The sequence below is a fragment of the Festucalex cinctus genome, chromosome 1, assembly GCF_051991245.1.
Source record: "Festucalex cinctus isolate MCC-2025b chromosome 1, RoL_Fcin_1.0, whole genome shotgun sequence".
In the NCBI taxonomy this organism is placed as follows: domain Eukaryota; kingdom Metazoa; phylum Chordata; class Actinopteri; order Syngnathiformes; family Syngnathidae; genus Festucalex; species Festucalex cinctus.
In genome coordinates, this window is record NC_135411.1 from 49,283,536 (window position 1) to 49,301,357 (window position 17,822).

The window sequence follows — 17,822 nt, forward strand, 5'->3', positions numbered from 1 at the left end:
AAACATTTTTTTTAAATTCAACAAGTGAATTACATCTTTTCAGATCAGTTCCCAAGTTATTCCACAAATTAACTCCTTTAACGGAGACACACCTTTGCTTAAAGGCGCTGTCTGCCAGTTTCACTCTGGAAAAGGCACTTTTTAAATACAGGATTTAAACAATCAAACTACTTCTCAATTTACAGATCAGGGCTTGTCTTCATTTCTGTTGGTGAGTTTGTCCTAAACCCCCACCCCCCCAGCCTGTATTTTACCATTTTGTGTTTGTTTTGTAAACAGCTGGACGTTTCTGTGGAAAGACAGTGTTTACAACCCTCCAGCCAATCGCAGAGCGGGGTTGTGGCGTGTCGCAAACGGGGACGGGCGAACGTGTCAGCTGCGTGACGTCACTCCCGCGGCAATTTGAAAGCACGCACGGATTATTATTATTTTTTCACTCTCACACTCACAGAAACGTCCCGCTGTTTACAAAACAAACACAAAATGGTAAAATACAGGCTGGGGGGGTGCGGGTTTAGGACAAACTCACCAACAGAAATGAAGACAAGCCCTGATCTGTAAATTGAGAAGTACAGTCTTCCCTCACTATAACGCGGTTCACTTTTCGCGGTCTCGCGGAATTTTTTTTAAGTGCAATTTTGCATATTTTTTTACAGTAATATACCCATTTTATAAAATTTATGAAGGTTTGAACATTGTCAAAGTTTGAACAAGAGAGAAATGTGAGAACATGTAAATGCCTCAATGAGAAAAGTGTCTAAATTGTGCGGTCGGGGATTTTAGAGCCTTAAAACATTTATAAGAGTTGTAAAACAAAGCTAACTACTTCGCGGATTTCATTTATTGCGGGTATTTTTTGGAACCTAACCCCAGCGGAAAACGAGGGAACACTGTAGTTTGATTGTTTAAATCCTGTATTTAAAAAGTGCCTTTTCCAGAGTGAAACTGGCAGACAGTGCCTTTAATATTTGTTCTTGTTTTGGGTTTTTTTGTACACACTTGTACCCCTCATATCATAAGGACTGTATCTAATTTCAAACAACTTTTGAGTACTGTGGCAGAGTAGATTATTGTATACTTTGTACATTATTTGTGCTATTTTAAACTCAACCAAGTCATAAAATTCCATTGTATTTAATTTAATAAATAGTGGATGTGTTGATTCTGTATATTTTGATCGATTAATAATCCCTATGGCTCTTTTTTACAATTTCAAAACAGAGTCGGTATTTGTTTTATATGCATTTCCCCAAATTTCCACACAATAGGTCAAGTATGGTCATAATAATGTATTATATAATGTATATAGTGAATTCATGTTCAGGACCTCCTTGGTTTTATAGAGTATCCCTATGATTTTTGACATTTTCCGCTTCCATAGGAAGTTTGGTCTGTTGGGCCTGTTTAAAGGCCTGGAGGCCAAGTTATTGCAGACGGTGCTGACTGCAGCCCTCATGTTCCTTCTCTATGAGAAGATATCCAGCTGCACCTTCAGAGTCATGGGATTGAGCAGCCACCACAAACACGCTCGATAGCAAGATGCTTCCAAGCCCTGGACGTTGGCTCACTCAGAGTACTTAATACTACGATACAGTATGATTGTAACCACCCTGTCATAGATCACATGATCTGGAGTGAAGGTGACCAAAAACCCCTCATCAGATCAATAAAGGTACCCACCCTCTCAATGATCTTTTTATTATGGTTTACATGAATTCCTCATTTTCTGTGAACATACATAGAGGATAATTAATGATGTTCTTTTAGCACATTTCCTGAAATAGAAAACACCACACCTCAAATGAGACCTACTGTATACTTTTGTCCTTTCAGGGAAAAACAGTAATGACGTTTATTATAATATCTCATACATTCCTGTGTGGTCGGTCTTTACCAAAACCAATACTGCTTGCGCAGCAGATGTGGTTTCTGTAAAGCTGAAGTTAGAGAAGTACTGCATATGCATAGTATAACAAAAAAAAAAGCTGCTAAAAATGGCAACACTGATAAATTAATTAAGGATTTGTGTTTGTGTGGTGGGGGGTGGACCATTCCGATTTTTTTTTTTTTAAACTTTTATCAATTTCAAGTATATAAAGACAACTTCTGCACCAAATATCAAACATAACATACAACCCACACACACCCCCCAAGTACCAAGAGGAAAGGAGGAAAAAAAAAAAGGCTTCAATCTCAATAACATTCAGCAAAAAGGTCTAAGTTGGCAATTGACACCACATTAGGAATATGGCTGTTTACAAATCTAGCTCCTTCACATACTCAGTAAAGAGGGACCATACAGTTGTAAAACTATGACCTGACCCTTTCAATGTACGTTGATTTTTTTCTAATTGGAGCAAAGACAGCACCTCCTGTATCCATTCCTGAAAGGTGGGCACTTATTGGATTTCCAATTCATCAAAATTAGCCTACGTGCAATGAGGCTACCGGAAGCCACTGCTTTACCTTGAGCACTTGGAACAAGTGTATCCTCCGGCATGACCCCAAAAATGGCAGTAACAGGGTTAGGTTCGAGAAATACACCACATCGAGCTGACAGACAGTCAATATAGAGGGCCAGAATTCTTTAAGGACAGGACAGGACCAAAACGTGTCCTAGAGAGTTAGCACACCTTGGACAAATGGGGCGAACAGTTGGATATATTTTTGCCAGTTTGTCATTAGAATAATGAATCCTATAGAATATCTTAAATTGTATCAGCCCGTGTCTTACACAAATAGATGATGTATGTATGTTGGTGATGCATGTAGCCCAGACTGTATCCGTAAGTAATACCCAAATCCTGTTCCCAAGCCTCCCGAATTCTAGTATGCATTGGAGGGTCAATGTTTCGAATTAGATTGTAAGTCTTGGAGATAATACCACTATTGCAGGGATTCAGGTTTAGCAAATCATGTGAAAAATGTTTGTCCGGTGGTTTGGGATAAGAGTGGAAATGCTTAGAAGCAAAACTACGGACTTGAAGGTATCTGAAGAAGTGTGATTTTGGGATATTATGCTCCTTTACAAGCATTTCAAAAGACAAAAATGACTTTTCATCGAACAGATCCGAGAAGAAAACCAATCCATGTCGGTGCCAGGCAGCAAAATTTGAATCTGTCAGGGAAGGCGCAAAAGAATGGTTACGGGACAAAGGAGAAAGGCCATCCATTCGATTAACATTGAAATGTTGACAAAACTGTATCTAAATCCTAACAGAGTGTAAAACAACAGGGTTATAAAAAATTTCGTAGTTCCGACAAAGTGGCAGTGGAGCAGTCACAAAACAAATCAGTGAGACTGAGGAGTGTGACGAAAGTTCCATTGTTGCCCATACTGGTCAAGTTTTGTTAGAAAATGTTGTAACCCAGTATGACAATTTGGAAATGTTTGCAGCCCAATAATAATAAAGAAAATTCGGGAGACCCAATCCGCCTTCAGACTTAGACCTTTCCAAATACATCCTCCTCAGTCGTGCTAACGAATGATTCCACATGAATGATGAGATATGCTTGTCCAGATTAATAAAGAAATATTTCGGGAGCCCAACAGGAATAGACAAAAACAAATACAGAAATCTCGGTAATATCGTCATCTTAACAGCATTAATACGGCCTGCCAGAGAGATTGGGAGTCCTGACCACCTTTCCAGGTCTTTCTTTGTGTGGTCTATCCATCCATCCATCCATTTTCTTGACCGCTTATTCCTCACAAGGGTCGCGGTTGTGTGGTCTAATAGACTGTCAAAGTTTGGTTCTTTAAGTGTGCCATATGAGCTAGTTACATTTATACCTAGGTATTTAAAGGCCTGGTGTTCAGTTTTAAAAGGAAAGGAGTCATAGGACAATGTTCTACCTTCATCATTAATTGGGAATAATAAACTTTTTCCTAAATTTAATTTGTAGCCCAAAAGTCTGCAAAAGATGCAAAAGGTGAGGTATGGACTTTAACGGATCGGCAACAAAAAGAAGCAAGTCATCCGCATATAGTGCAATTTTATGAGTCGTGTTTCCTCTCATAATGCCGCTGATTTTAGTGTCACTCCTAATAGCAATAGCAAGAGGTTCTATGGCTAAATCAAATAAGAATGGTGACAAACAGCAGCCCTGGCGCGTCCCTCTATGCAGCGGGGAAAAAAAGCTGATATTAGCCCATTTGTTTTAACAGCTGACGTAGGGTTGTTATATAGAATTCTAATCCAGTTACAAAATATTTCCCCAAATCCAAATTTCTTCATGACTTCATGTAGATAAACCCATTCAATTCTATCAAAGGCCTTTTCAGTGTCAAGTGACAGAATTACCTCAGGAGATTGTGATAGATGGTTAGAATAAATTATATTTAAAAAGTCGTCTCACATTAAAGAAAGGTTGTCTACCCGGTATAAAACCGGTTTGATCATGGTGAATAAGTGTTGGAATCACATCGATTAAACGATTTGCAAGCGACTTAGTTAATATTTTATAATCACAACAAAGAAGACTTATGGGTCTATAGGAAAATCCGAACGATCCCTTTAAAACAAGGAAATGGGCGTGTGCCACGGCGTTGTTGCGGCGGCAGCGGCGTTGCTGTCGGCCAATCAGACGACAGGTAACGTCAAGTCCCCCGACGACCGGTGTTGGTACCATATGTGTTCGGCCTGCCAGATCCATTCGGGGACCTTCGCGTCTTTTTTTTATTTTGTATTTTTTATTTTTTTTAAAACAACCTTCGCGTCTGGTAGGCGCTTGCCGATGACGTCAATACAGCAAGCGAGCAGTGTCAAATGTGTCCACGTTGGTTTGGTTTCCTTATTTTGCTGATACATCACAAAAACAGTCGTAATGATTATAGGAACACATTAGCACGTCAACTGACAATATTTCGTCCCATCGCAGTAAATTAATTTGAGTAAATATTAGTTTTACTTTTTGCATTTATGTGCTATTTGACCTCCATTCTTTTATATTTATTTTATCTAATGTATTTTTTCAATCTATTTCATTATTTATTCAATCTTAAAGTATCCTGCTTTTATACTTAGGTTTATTTACGTCTTTGCAATCTCAGCCCATAAATTACATCTTTAATATTTTCTTGCCAATGTCTCCTCAGAGGTGACACTGCACTATGAGTTGTGGAGGGTCGTGCGTATTGCAGAAAATAATTACTATAATGATGATAATGAAATGATGCAATTATTGCCTGAGATGTGACATTTCCTCACCAATATGTTCGGTACTAAGCCTCAGGTTATTAGGTAACTACAAATTTATTTGTAACGTGCATGTGTGTGCACGTGTGTCTCATGGACTATTGATATAAATATTAATCAAAGGTAATGGACTACTACCGTAAAGTCAAAACATTTATTATAACCTAATACTTAAGAAACTCATAAGTTAACTTAATCAACTACAGTAGCACATTTTACTTTTTCTTTAAAGATGTCAAATGCATTAACAAATCAATGAATGACACATGAATGAACGAATGCACAACTTTTCTTTATATGTTCAGAATTTTCCTCCTTTATCCACAAAACAACAACAAACAAGTCTGAAATGGTTTCACAGCAAACCTTTAATCCTAGACAAGGGAAGACCAGAGATTAATACATTAGGATAGCCACGGTGACATGTAATTGATTGATGATGATTGATGAATGATTTTGACGCGTTACGAATCCTTGCCTTTTGGGTCGCCGAACAGTTTGATCCAGTAGTGCGGCTGTGACAAGTCCCATTAGATAAATAATACATTTCTTCGTAAAAAGCGTCCATGTTTCACCTCCTCCGAATTGTGTTTTCCCTCCAACGACTGTAAAGTTGCCTCACCAATCACAATCATCGACATCTCAGCCAATCCTGTAGCGTAAAACGTCTCAGCCAATCCTGTAGCGTAACGTCATCTGTAGGCGAAGGACCCCGAATGGATCTGGCAGGCCGAACACATATGGTACCGACACCGGCGCTGCAGAACCGCTGTCAAAAGGGTTCTAAAAAGCTGTTACAATGGAACGGCTCGGTCCCGAAAAAGTCCCGTGGAGACACTAACATCCGGGGACAAAAATCGGTGTGGAACCGGTACGGTGGAAAAGTGCCAGTATACACCACCCCAGGTATCCAACCAAAGTACTTTGAACAAAATCTGATGTTGCATTTCAAAATAAAACTCATTTGAAAAATGAAATCTCGACTATTATTGCTGATTTTAAAAAAAAATAATCATTAAAAATTCATGGTTTGTTATCCCAGGACCAGACCAGTTCTAAGGGACACTACACCACCCCAGGTTTCCAACCAAAGTACTTTAAACAAAATCTGATGTTGCATTTCAAAATAAAACAAATTTGAAAAATTGATTTTCAGACATTAATCCCTGATTTCAAAAAATCATTAAAAAGTCATGGTTTGTTATCCCAGGACCAGACCAGTTCTAAGGGACACTACACCACCCCAGGTTTCCAACCAAAGTACTTTGAACACAATCTCTTACATTTCAAAATAAAACTCAGTTGAAAAATGAAATCTCAACTATTATTGCTGATTTTAAAAAATCATTACAAATTCATGGTTTCTTATCCCAGGACCAGACCAGTTCTAAGGGACACTATACCACCCCAGGTATCCAACCAAAGTACTTTAAACAAAATCTGATGTTGCATTTCAAAATAAAACTCTTTTGAAAATGGACATTTTGACTATTATTGCTGATTTAAAAAAATCATTAAAAATTAATGGTTGTTATCCCAGAACCAGACCAGTTCTACAGGACACTACACAACCCCAGGTATCCAACCAAAGTACTTTGAACAAAATATGATGTTGCATTTCAAAATAAAACTCATTTGAAAAATGGGGGGGGGGGGGGTAATTCTTGTTTCGGTGGTTTTGATTCTTGCCGTTTGCAAGCTCTTTCCTTTCATTTGCAAGTGTACTATTGTATTTTTGCAGATGTGTTTTGGAATAAATATAATCAACCTTGATTTCCTTCGCATGTTTTTGGGATCTGCACACTTTAACATAAGATGCATCATCACAATTTCAGAAGAATCAGAACAAAACCTGCAACTCTCACCGGTATCTTTCCAGAACCTTCCCCCCCTCAATCGTAAATTGGATTATCACATGTATAATTTAATTTCAAATGATATTTTAAAATAGTACTGGTAATTATATAACATCTAGTTACGTGGTACAGTTACGGCAATGCGTCACAAGCAGGAAGCTCGCAGTAAGAACAACATCCGGGTATTCCGTCCATTCAATGCTATTGCTTTTTGCGTAAACTTGCAATTGGACTTGTGTGTGAAGTGTTCTCAAGTTCTTTGTATAATCTGTTTAAAATATACATTATACAATAAAAAAAAAAAAAAAAAAAAAAAAAAAAAAAAACAGTACTTGGGCTGTGACTGATGACGTGTCAATACATCACGAGGACGTAAGTCCGGACAAGAATGCGTATTGAGAAACGGCCTCTTAGAGTCTTGACAAATGCAATTCATAGCCGTTACGTCATAATTGTTTGACCAGTTGTATAAAAGCAAATTACCCAAACCCGGACGAAGGCGTATTCCGCATGTCTCCCACGTGGAATAGCGTGCGCAGATTCACACATAATATGATAGCGCAAAGCACCACTACTGCGGGCTAGTAACAGTTCATCCACATGATATACAGATCATAAGTAAACCGTTGCTTGGCACGTCATTCGACTTTTCACAATTACGTAAGCACTACAGCGGCAGCGGACGGAACCATTGGGCATTTCTCCTCATTTTTACTCGGAACATCATGGATTCAATAAACCCCAAGGAAACTGAAAAGCACTGTGTTCTCTGCTGCCAAGATATCGACATCTTCGCCTTCGGAAAATGCGACCACCCGGTGTGTTTTCGCTGCTCCACCAAAATGAGAGTGCTATGCGAGCAGAGGTACTGCGCCGTCTGCCGGGAGGAGCTCGACAAGGTGCGGATTTCCACGTTATTGTGGTTCGAGGACGCCGCTTGGCCGTGCTACCTAGGCCGCGAACATTATGCGAGTGGATATTTTAAAACCTCTGTTTAAAAATAATGGGAGAGAAAAAAAAATCTCATTGGGATCTTATTCACCACGGCGGAAAAAAAGCAGTACACAATTTACGTAGACAACAGTCACAAGTCATTCATGTTAACCTGCTAGCTATTTGTTGTGTGGCCAAACTAGCTTCTTGCCTAATATCGCGACTGACAATGACAGCCAAATCTCTGCTTGTGTATCTTTATTGTATGCGGAAGATGTGTTGACTGTCTAACCAAACATACATGGCGTTTATGTGTGTTAATGGATAACCGGCTACCAATCTGTGTACCTGTCACTTCGTTTCTCCTCTGTCGCTATTCATTCAGCTACATACAGTACATGGACTTTAAGCCCTCGCTGGATAATCACAATGTCATACCAGAACGTCCATCCACACATATTTTACTATAACGCCTGCTTTCAACTGTAGTGTACTATTCCACTGTCCTTTTAACACACGGCTTAGGCTACAGTTTACACGTATACACTCAAGCACATAATTATTAGGGACGGCTTTGCTTCTCTCTGTTTGAGTTGTTCCTCCAAGATCGTCAAATATACTTCTTTCTTCGGGATTCCTTCCACCTTGACAAGATTCACAATTCCAAATGAACTGAAGCGTCCCCATGTGTAATACTCCCACCTCAACGTTTTGCAGTGGGGACCATTTCCTACCTCTGCTGGGCTTGTTTTGTACCACGTTTCGTCTAATGTTCTATCATTGTTAACCTTTATATAAACGAGAATGTTCTATTTAGATTTTTTTTGTTTTAAACTCTTTAAATGGATTCCTAGCAGCAACAAGTTATAGTTTAAACAGTTTAAAATCTCATACAAGTTAGATAAAACAGTTACAGGTTATGGAGGCAGGCTCAAGCGCTCTCAGTCTTTGAAACAGGTTAAATCTAAGAAGGGGTAGAATAGACAAAAGACCTCAAATGTTGAATTTCTACACAATACAGTATCTTAAGTGGAGTGGCATTTCCGGTAACAGCTTAGAACAATTGCATCAATTTGTGACATGACAATAAAAATTTCACATTAAGAGTAAATGTTAATGTGCTTACCTCAATGTTGTTCTCAGGTGGTGTTTGTGAAGTCTGCAGAGACCTTTTCTTCTCTGCCACATCAGCAGTTCCCCTGTGACAAGAAGCATGACATTTATTTTGCTGATGAGAAGATCCATGCTCAGTACAGGTCAGCTATGTTACTTTAGTTTAGACTGATAATGATGTTGTATGTGGCTATCTTCATTTTAAGTGAAAATTGTACAAGACCTTTTCCATTAGACATCATTTAAGTGGTGGTTCATTCCTATATTTGTGTTTTCCCAGGCACCTGCTGTTGCCACAGTGTCCTTGCTGTTCTGAAGCTAAGGTCTTCTCCAAGTTTGTGGAGCTGGAGCAACACATGAGGAAACAGCATGAGCTTTTCTGTTGCAAGCTTTGCACAAAGCATCTGAAGGTATCGTGACCCTTGCTAGCTCATTGCCAGTAGCTGCTTTTTTGAAACATCACAAACAAAAAGAAACAGAAACAAGCAAATGAAACTTTCAATTGCTTGTGTTTCACCATTTGATTATTGGTTGAACGTATTAAACATAAGTACTTTTGGTCACTGTTTTGTTTAGAACATGTTTACATTTTATGTTTTTATAATGGAGCTTCAGATCTCAAATTTTGTTAGTGTTCCCAGTTTCCATTGTGTAGAGCAACTACACTCCCCTTTAAAACAGTTTTACTTGAGTACATATATGTACTCAACATACTGTTTGGCACTAAATTACCGTGTTCGTAGCATTTAGTCATCTGCTAATCTATGTTTGTTTTAACATAATTTCCTTTAGTATCCTGGTTCTATAAATGAGGGCAATACTTCATTACACAGTATAATGTGTTGTGACGTGCATTACATGCAGATGGATCATAGTAGAGGATTAGTGTTTTCTGAAAGTTTATAATTACCATAACAGCAAATTTTTGTGACTCTGCCTGTGGTGTGTCACATTAAGCGAGTGCATACTTGAAGTGTAATTCTTTGGGTTTTTTTCACTAGTTTTACAGTAAACTTCAACTGGGAGTGGAAAATAACAGCTAGAAGCAAGAATGCTTTGCCTATTATTAAAAAAAAAAAAAAAAAAGTTGTATTATCGGTGAAACAACACATGACAAATTGTAAAATACTGCTATTAATAAGATATCGGATCAGATTGTTTTTGACAGTCAGGTGTAAAAATGTTTATTTGTATTTATATCCCATGCTACGAATCAATCCCAAACTTCTCCCTCCAGATTTTTTCCCATGAACGGAAGTGGTACAACCGCAAAGAACTGGCGCGCCATCGAGCGTACGGAGACCCAGATGACACCAGTCACAGAGGACACCCGCTCTGTAAATTCTGCGACGACCGCTACCTTGACAATGACGAACTGCTCAAACACCTGCGAAAGGACCACTACTTCTGCCACTTCTGTGACGTTGACGGCTCCCAGGAATATTATAGGTGCGACAGCAACACATGGCCATGAAGTGTGCACATTTTTTTGTGACTAAAATCCTGTCGTGAAAAATGCTGTGTCAACAGTGATTACCAGTACTTGAGCGAGCACTTCAGACAAAGTCACTACCTGTGCGAAGAGGGCCTGTGTGCCAGCGAGAAGTTCATCCATGCCTTCCGCACCGAGATCGACTACAAGGCACACAAGGCTTCGGCGCACAGCAAGAGCCGTGCCGAGGCCCGCCAAAACCGCCACATCGACCTGCAGTTCAGCTTGGCTCCAAGACAACATAGGAGAAATGAAGGTTTGATCCCGCATTATTGCCATGCAAATGGATCTGTCGCCAGTGTATCAAGTCAAATGGGAGTAATGTGTTTTGATCAGGTATGGTGACAGGGGAGGATTATGAGGAAGTTCGTCACCGAGGAGGAAGGGGAAGGCCTCAGTTGGGGCAGAAGAGCTGGCGCTACTCTTGGTGAGTTTTTAAAAGGAACAATAAAGTGGCAATCTCAAGTGTTTTTGCCTCATCCCAGTCAAGGTTATTATAGTTTTGGAATTTTTATTTTAGTTAGTTTTTATTTCATTTTGAGTTTAGTTTTTAAAATTTAGTTAGTTTTAATTAATTCTCGGAGTTGTTCTATTAGTTTTTACTATAAATGCTTTTTATTTAAAAAATGCTTAGTTTTAGTTTATTAGTTTCAGTATTAGTTTTGGTTTTTAGAAGAACAATATGTATTACTAATTTGCACAATATTTAAAGGGATACTTGACTCATTGAACAATTTTCAGCAGTGAAAAGTTAATATTTTGTCCAGAATGAATTTGATAACTTCATTATTTTTCATGTACAATTGATACCTTTTAAAGGTAATTTTTCTACTTGCTGTCAACTGGTGATGACATCACCTGTGCTGAGGAAGTAGGTAATGGCCAATCATGGCTCACCTGTTTTATGAGTTCGGTCAGTAAACTGAGCTATGATTGGTCATTATCTACTGCCTCAGCACAGGTGATGTCATCATCAGTCCACAACAAGTAGAAAAATTACTTTTTAAAGGTATTAAATGTATATAAAAAATAATGACGTTACCACATTAATTATAATATTATCTGAAGGTGCTTTTTTTTATTGGCTGCTACTAGATGACTTCACTTCTGTGTGCCACACTTGCAAACATCCTTATTCCGGTTAATATCGAAATAAATATACCTAAAATCACATTTAAAATCATCCCTAAAGACTCATGCATTAAATCAAATCAAAGACTAAAACAAAGGGACATTTTCACTATAGTTTTAGTTAGTTTTGTAAACATAAAATGTAGTTAGTTTTCTTTCTTTTTTTTTTTAAACATTTGTTTTTATTTATTTTACCGAAATTGTAAATAGAATTTTAATTTAATTTTTTTTTTTTTTTGTTAGTTTTCATTCACTAAAATAACCTCGTTCCTAATATGTTCTTTTGCTGCCATTAAGCCGAATTCCAGTCATTCATGAGGTTGTTTTTTTGTCACATGCTTGTCTGTGCAGTGAAGAAGAGGACCGAGAGGTGACAACTGTTATGCGGACGTCAATGAAAACGCATAGACAAGAGGATCGAATGGCCACGCTGGAAAGGAGTGCTCCCAAGTACTACAGAGAAGAGAGGCCTGAGAGAACTGAATCAGAAGAGCCGAATCCTAGGACTGGACCAATCAAACCAACAAGCAAACCTCCAGGTGAGCAATATCATTTGTGTTGAATTCACTCTGAAATTGAGATTGTACTGCATGCAGCTCAATGTTGACATTTCGGGACTGGCCATCACCAGCAGTAGCTATAATGCTTTTGTTGACCCCTTTTTTTGCAGTAAGGACCATGAGGAGTTTAAATCCGTTGGAGGAGGAAGATGACTTTCCAGCATTGGGAGCTGCTGCACCACCTGTCATGTAATCAAACGCAACACGGCACAAACGGAACACCACAAAAAATGAAATTGATTCAAATGTTTTTTGGCTTGTGTATGTGCAGTGTGAAATCTTCTTCACCGGTGGTTCCGTCATCTCCCAGAACTCTGAAGGAAGCTGAATTCCCCAGCCTGTCAGTAGTGAATGTCGCATCCCCCATGACGCCATCTTATCCCGCCCAACCAAAGAAGTCGTCTTCTTTTCAAGAGGATGATTTCCCTGCTCTGGTGTCCAAAATCCGTCCCCTCACGTCTGCAATGGGCAAGAACTCTGCGTGGTCGACTCACACTGCTCCGGCCCCGCCCCCTCCTTCTTCCAGGCCTCCCCCTTCAATCTCCTCAGCAATCCCTGCCCTCCGACCCCTGATCTCCTCAAGCTGTTTGCCAAGGAGGAAAAAGAAAGTTGGGGACAAGTTAAAAGTCGCCCCCATATGCTCGCCGCCTTCCTCCGACGACGAGAGCGGCGGAATGACGCAGCAGCAGTTCCGCTCGGTACCCACCATGCTGGACATATCGTCCCTGCTTACAGTTAAAGGACGTGACGGCAAACCTTCGACCGCGACCGCCGGCGCTGACCCCCCCAGCACTAAAGCCGGCAAAAAGAAAAAACAAAAGAACACAGCCTCTCCTTCGAACGCTTCACCGTCCGGCACGCCGGCACCTGCAAAGACGCTTTCGGTGGAAACCAACGCTCAAAAGGAGAATGTTCCTGAAAAGACGAGGAGCAGCGTGGGGGCACTGAGCCGATTTGTTAATGGCTTCAAGGAGAAACCGGTCATTAGTAAGGAGGCGGTCACGGCATCGCCACAGCCCAACACGGATGCTCGTGGAGATCTCGAGGAAGACTTCCCCGCCCTCAAGACTAAGAAGCCACCTCCAGGTATGTCATATTTGTATGCCTGCTTTCAAAAGAAACCGAGTCTATCGGGCTTGTTGCTGATAGTAAGACTGAGCATTGTGTCCCGCAGGCTTCAAGAGCTCCTTCCCAGCTAAGTCATCAACACCTCCTCCATCCTCCTCAATTCCCCCACCTCCACCTGGCCTGGGACTCTTGGCTACTAAGCCCCCTCCAGGCTTCACGGGGATCCCCCTCAACAGTAATGTGGTGGAGACCCCGCCTTTGGCAGTAAACCTGTAAGCCCCACCCACACTTTTTAGGCTTCATCACATCTTGATTTTTAGGAGACTTACAGTACATTCATTGTTTCATCTCTCCGACAGCCTCCCTAAAACTTCAAACAGTGATTACCTGGTTCCAGACGACTTCCATCAAAGGAACCTGGAGCTGATCCAGTCCATTAGGAAGTACCTCCATGATGATGAGTCCAAGTTCAATCAGTTCAAGAACTACTCAGCACAATTCAGACAGGTAGGTAGTAAAAATCAAGGAATATATATTTTGATTTTGAACACTTCAAAATTCAAGTACAACACTGGGGGAGGAGGGAGTATGTAAATATAGGTTTGCATATACAATAACGTTTATAGGATATGCAATAGAACAAATTTGGGCATAGGAGGTTTCTGCCCAACATGGCCAATATATTAGTTGAACACATTTTAATCATGCAACCCATGTACATGTTCAATTTAAGTGAATTTGAAGGCGTAGGCTATAAACTGCCACCTTGTTGAATAGCAGGAAAATGATGCATACGTGCTCTGCCATGCTAAGTACAATATGGTTGACACTAGGGGTGTGAATTGCCTAGTACCTGACGATTCGATTCGTATCACGATTCACAGGTCACGATTCGATTCGATACCGATTAATCCCGATACGAATGGTCACGATTCGATACCGATTAATCCCGATACGAATTTATAAGTCGATTGTTGCGATTTTTTTTCATTCATATTTAGAAAATACTAATCAGTAAGCTTGTAGAGTGTAAGATTTATATGAAAATGTATTATTTATTTATCTGAAATTTCAGTCTTATAGAGGTTGTAATCTGTTTCATGTTTGAACAGCATTAAAATAAAAATACTAAGGCTTAATGTGCCGTTCATATAACATTCTTCCATGCTCAAGGTGTGAATCCTAAAAAAAAAAAAAAAAAAAAAAAAATCGATTCTGCCGATTATTGAATCGATTCGAGAATCGCGCGATGTAGTATCGCGATATATCGCCGAATCGATTTTTTTAACACCCCTAGTTGACACTAATCATTAAAGAAGAATGAAATGAACATTGTGAGGCAACTCCTTCTGCTACATTTCTTTATACTTGCTTCTTCTTTGTCATCAAGCATAAGGGTGACTACGCATTTATTTTTGTATCACTATTAATTAAACTTATTTTCACACTTATGACTCTTTAATGATGAGAGACAGTTAAACATTCTAAGGTTACATTTTTTTCTTTTCTGTTATTTTACTCTGAATTTGGCCTGAGCAAAATGGCATTAAAATCTAAAGATGTTTTTCTACAAAAATCTGATTTGACTCATTTTTTTCCCCCTTGTGTGTACACTGTAACAAAAAAGCACCAGACCTGCTCAAATAAAATGAGTCAACGGATTACAAGCAATATTATTATTATTGAGAACCAAAAAGGAATTAATTAAAACCTAAACAAAAATATTTAGCTGATATGAAAAATATATACATTCTAAATGTGTAAATAGTACTTATAAAAATATTTAATTGTACATGTGAATTTAATATATACAATAAATTAAATCTATACAGTAAATAACTATGTCCTAGAAAGCACAGCTATCTTATATACGAAGACTAAAGCAACAGTTTATTATTTATGCTTATGTTCTATTTAACTGAGTGGATTTTATTCCCAAACAGTATTATTTAAATTTTAATTAAATAATTGCCACAAAATCATAAATACAATTATATTAAAGAGACACTTTACTTATTTAGCTATTTTTGGCAGTCAAACATTATTTTGCCTACAATAAATTTGATATTTTCATTATTTTTCATGTACAATTAGTACCTTTAAAAACACATTTTGCAACTTGCTGTCGACTGAAAATGACATCACAAGGGCTCAAGTAACCAATCACAGTTCAGCTTGTGAATGTCACATGACCAAACCTAGAAAACAGGTGAGCTGTGATTGATTACCTGAGCCCTTGTGATGTCATTTTCAGTTGACGGCAAGTTGCAAAATGTGTTCTTAAAGGTACTAATTGTACGTGAAAAATAAGGGAAGTATCAAATTAATTATGGACAAAATATTAACTTTTTATTGCTATAATGGGCTAAATAAGTGAAGTATCCCTTTAAATACCTTTTAAACTAATACATTAATTCAAAACTGAATTAAAGTTTTGGTTTTTACAGTGTATAGAAAATCAAATGAAAATGAGCCCGTTCAGCTCTCGCACAAGCTTTTTTTTTTTTTTTTTTTTTTTTTTTCCCCCCCCCCCTTCTTGTAGAGTTGTATAGGTGAAGCAAAACTACCTCGCGTCAAAATTCTGATACAGCAGTTTTCCCGAATGGATTGTGATGGTCTCCACGCCACTGTTACATGCATTTTGTGACACTCTCCATCCGTTTCCAGGGGGTCCTATCAGCAGCCCAGTATCACCGCAGCTGCAAAGACTTGCTGGGTGACGACTTCAACCGCATCTTCAACGAGCTGCTGGTGCTGCTGCCGGACACCGTCAAGCAGCAGGAGCTCCTGACGGCGCACGGGGACTGCAAGGCTTGGGAGAAACAGTCTGGAACCGGAGAAGGCGGAGGCAAGAAAAGCAAGAACAAGAAAAACGCTTGGCAGACGCCCGGCACGCAGGCGAACGCTAACGCCGCCGAGCTGGACTGCCAGGTGTGCCCCACGTGCAGACAGGTGCTCGCCCCCAAGGATTTCAACTCCCACAAGACGCTGCACATGAAGGAGGATGACGAGTTCCCTTCGCTGCAGTCCATTAGCCGAATCATCAGCTAGCCCCGTTGAGTGCCCCGTTGATGACTCTTTGTCGGCAGCTGCCAGCATCGCGGCTCAAAAGGGGAACAACGTGCTTTCCTGATGAACGTTACATTCAAATGTGTATCGGGTAAAATGGCGTCTCAAGCTACTTTCCAACTGGGCTGTTGGCAGTGTGCGCCCGCTGCCGTTGCTTCATTTCAAGAAGAGGGAAGATGCAACCTGACGAGCTACTTGAAGAATCCGTTGCTCCTGAAAAGCCCCTCCCGTCCCCACTCGAGGAATTCCTTCTAACATGACAGTTGATGATAATTCAGTTTCACATCAAGATGCCTGGTGCAAAAAGGAAATCACTTCTAAATGATATTATTTATCTCATTGTGTTTATGTAGCTGTTGAGCTCCATTGAGTTGTGACTGTGCAGAATTAATTTAGTACAAATAATTATTTTAATTCTGTTCAGATACTTAAAGGGGGAGTTAGCAATTGTGGAAAAAAACACTTATTAGTTCAGTTGACAGTAGTGCATGATAAATCGGCTGTCTGATTTGATACAGAATTCACCGCGCCTGAGGAAAAACAACCAACCAGAGACACGGTGTGACATTGTGATCATTTGTTGCACATTTGTGAATACAGTTGCAGCAGGCATACCCCCCACCTCAGGGTGACGTACGTGTTCATCCAGAAAAGCACCTTATTTGTAATTAAGTGTGCGGTTTGAGAGGGTGTTTTTTTTTTTTTTTTTTTTTTTGTCGTGAAGCCGTGGGGGTCTTCCCGCAAGTGCGTGACTTATGATTGACACCTTGTAAGTCAAGCCTACTGTTTCTGATTGCTTATTTTTCCTCAAACACAACATGGGGCCAATGACAACAATTTGCCCCAACCCCCGCTGGGTTTTTTTGTTTTTTGTTTTTGAAATTGTGAACTCCTCTAACTGATTAATTAAAACAAAGGGCCAGGTTGGACCAGATTTCTAATATTTAAATATTAACAAAATCAAATGAACTTTTTGGATAGTTTCTTTTCTGTTTAAATTGTACACTTAAGTTTTGAAAAAGTAGGTTAAATAACTAGCACATTTTTATTTCGGCCTCCTGGTTTTAAATGTGTAAAAATGTTGTAGTTCAACTTGGGACTGTGACACACACTAACTCCCCTCCGAGCACATTTGTGCTGGTGGGCTTGTTTGTGTTTATCTTCTCTCAGGACATTCAGCTTGCAGTGCTGCGTGTCAAACTGAATGAATTGATGACAAACCACATGTACTCTGTCTTTACATCATACAGCTGCTGCTGTTTCTATTTTCTGTTTGGCTCCAATAAAGCCCTTACTTTCACATGTATGTTCGTGTTTTTGTTTTGTTTATTTTTATTTTTTTCCAGTGACAAGCTAAATTCGCATTCTTTGGAATTGTATTAATTTATTCCCAACAGACAGT

At 39.4% G+C, this 17,822-nt stretch overlaps 2 protein-coding genes across 2 annotated transcripts in view; both read left to right on the plus strand.

Annotated features, from left to right (window-relative positions):
- The window catches only part of slc25a17 (solute carrier family 25 member 17), a 10,708-nt gene extending 9,020 nt beyond the window's left edge, over positions 1-1,688 (plus strand). Inside the window, exon 9 of the mRNA XM_077539779.1 lies at positions 1,382-1,688. Within this exon, the coding sequence (XP_077395905.1) occupies positions 1,382-1,535 (154 nt within the window). The 3' untranslated portion in view covers positions 1,536-1,688. The remainder of the gene's footprint in view (positions 1-1,381) is intronic.
- Positions 1,689-7,556: 5,868 nt separating this feature from the next.
- Positions 7,557-17,726, plus strand: znf598 (zinc finger protein 598). Its single transcript, XM_077539883.1, has 12 exons — positions 7,557-7,953; positions 9,131-9,243; positions 9,381-9,510; positions 10,338-10,549; positions 10,631-10,848; positions 10,929-11,019; positions 12,075-12,262; positions 12,394-12,472; positions 12,555-13,369; positions 13,458-13,623; positions 13,711-13,858; positions 16,019-17,726. Exons 1-12 carry the CDS (start codon positions 7,780-7,782, stop codon positions 16,400-16,402), a joined length of 2,718 nt encoding a protein of 905 aa, XP_077396009.1. The 5' UTR covers positions 7,557-7,779; the 3' UTR covers positions 16,403-17,726.
- Positions 17,727-17,822: the final 96 nt, after the last annotated feature.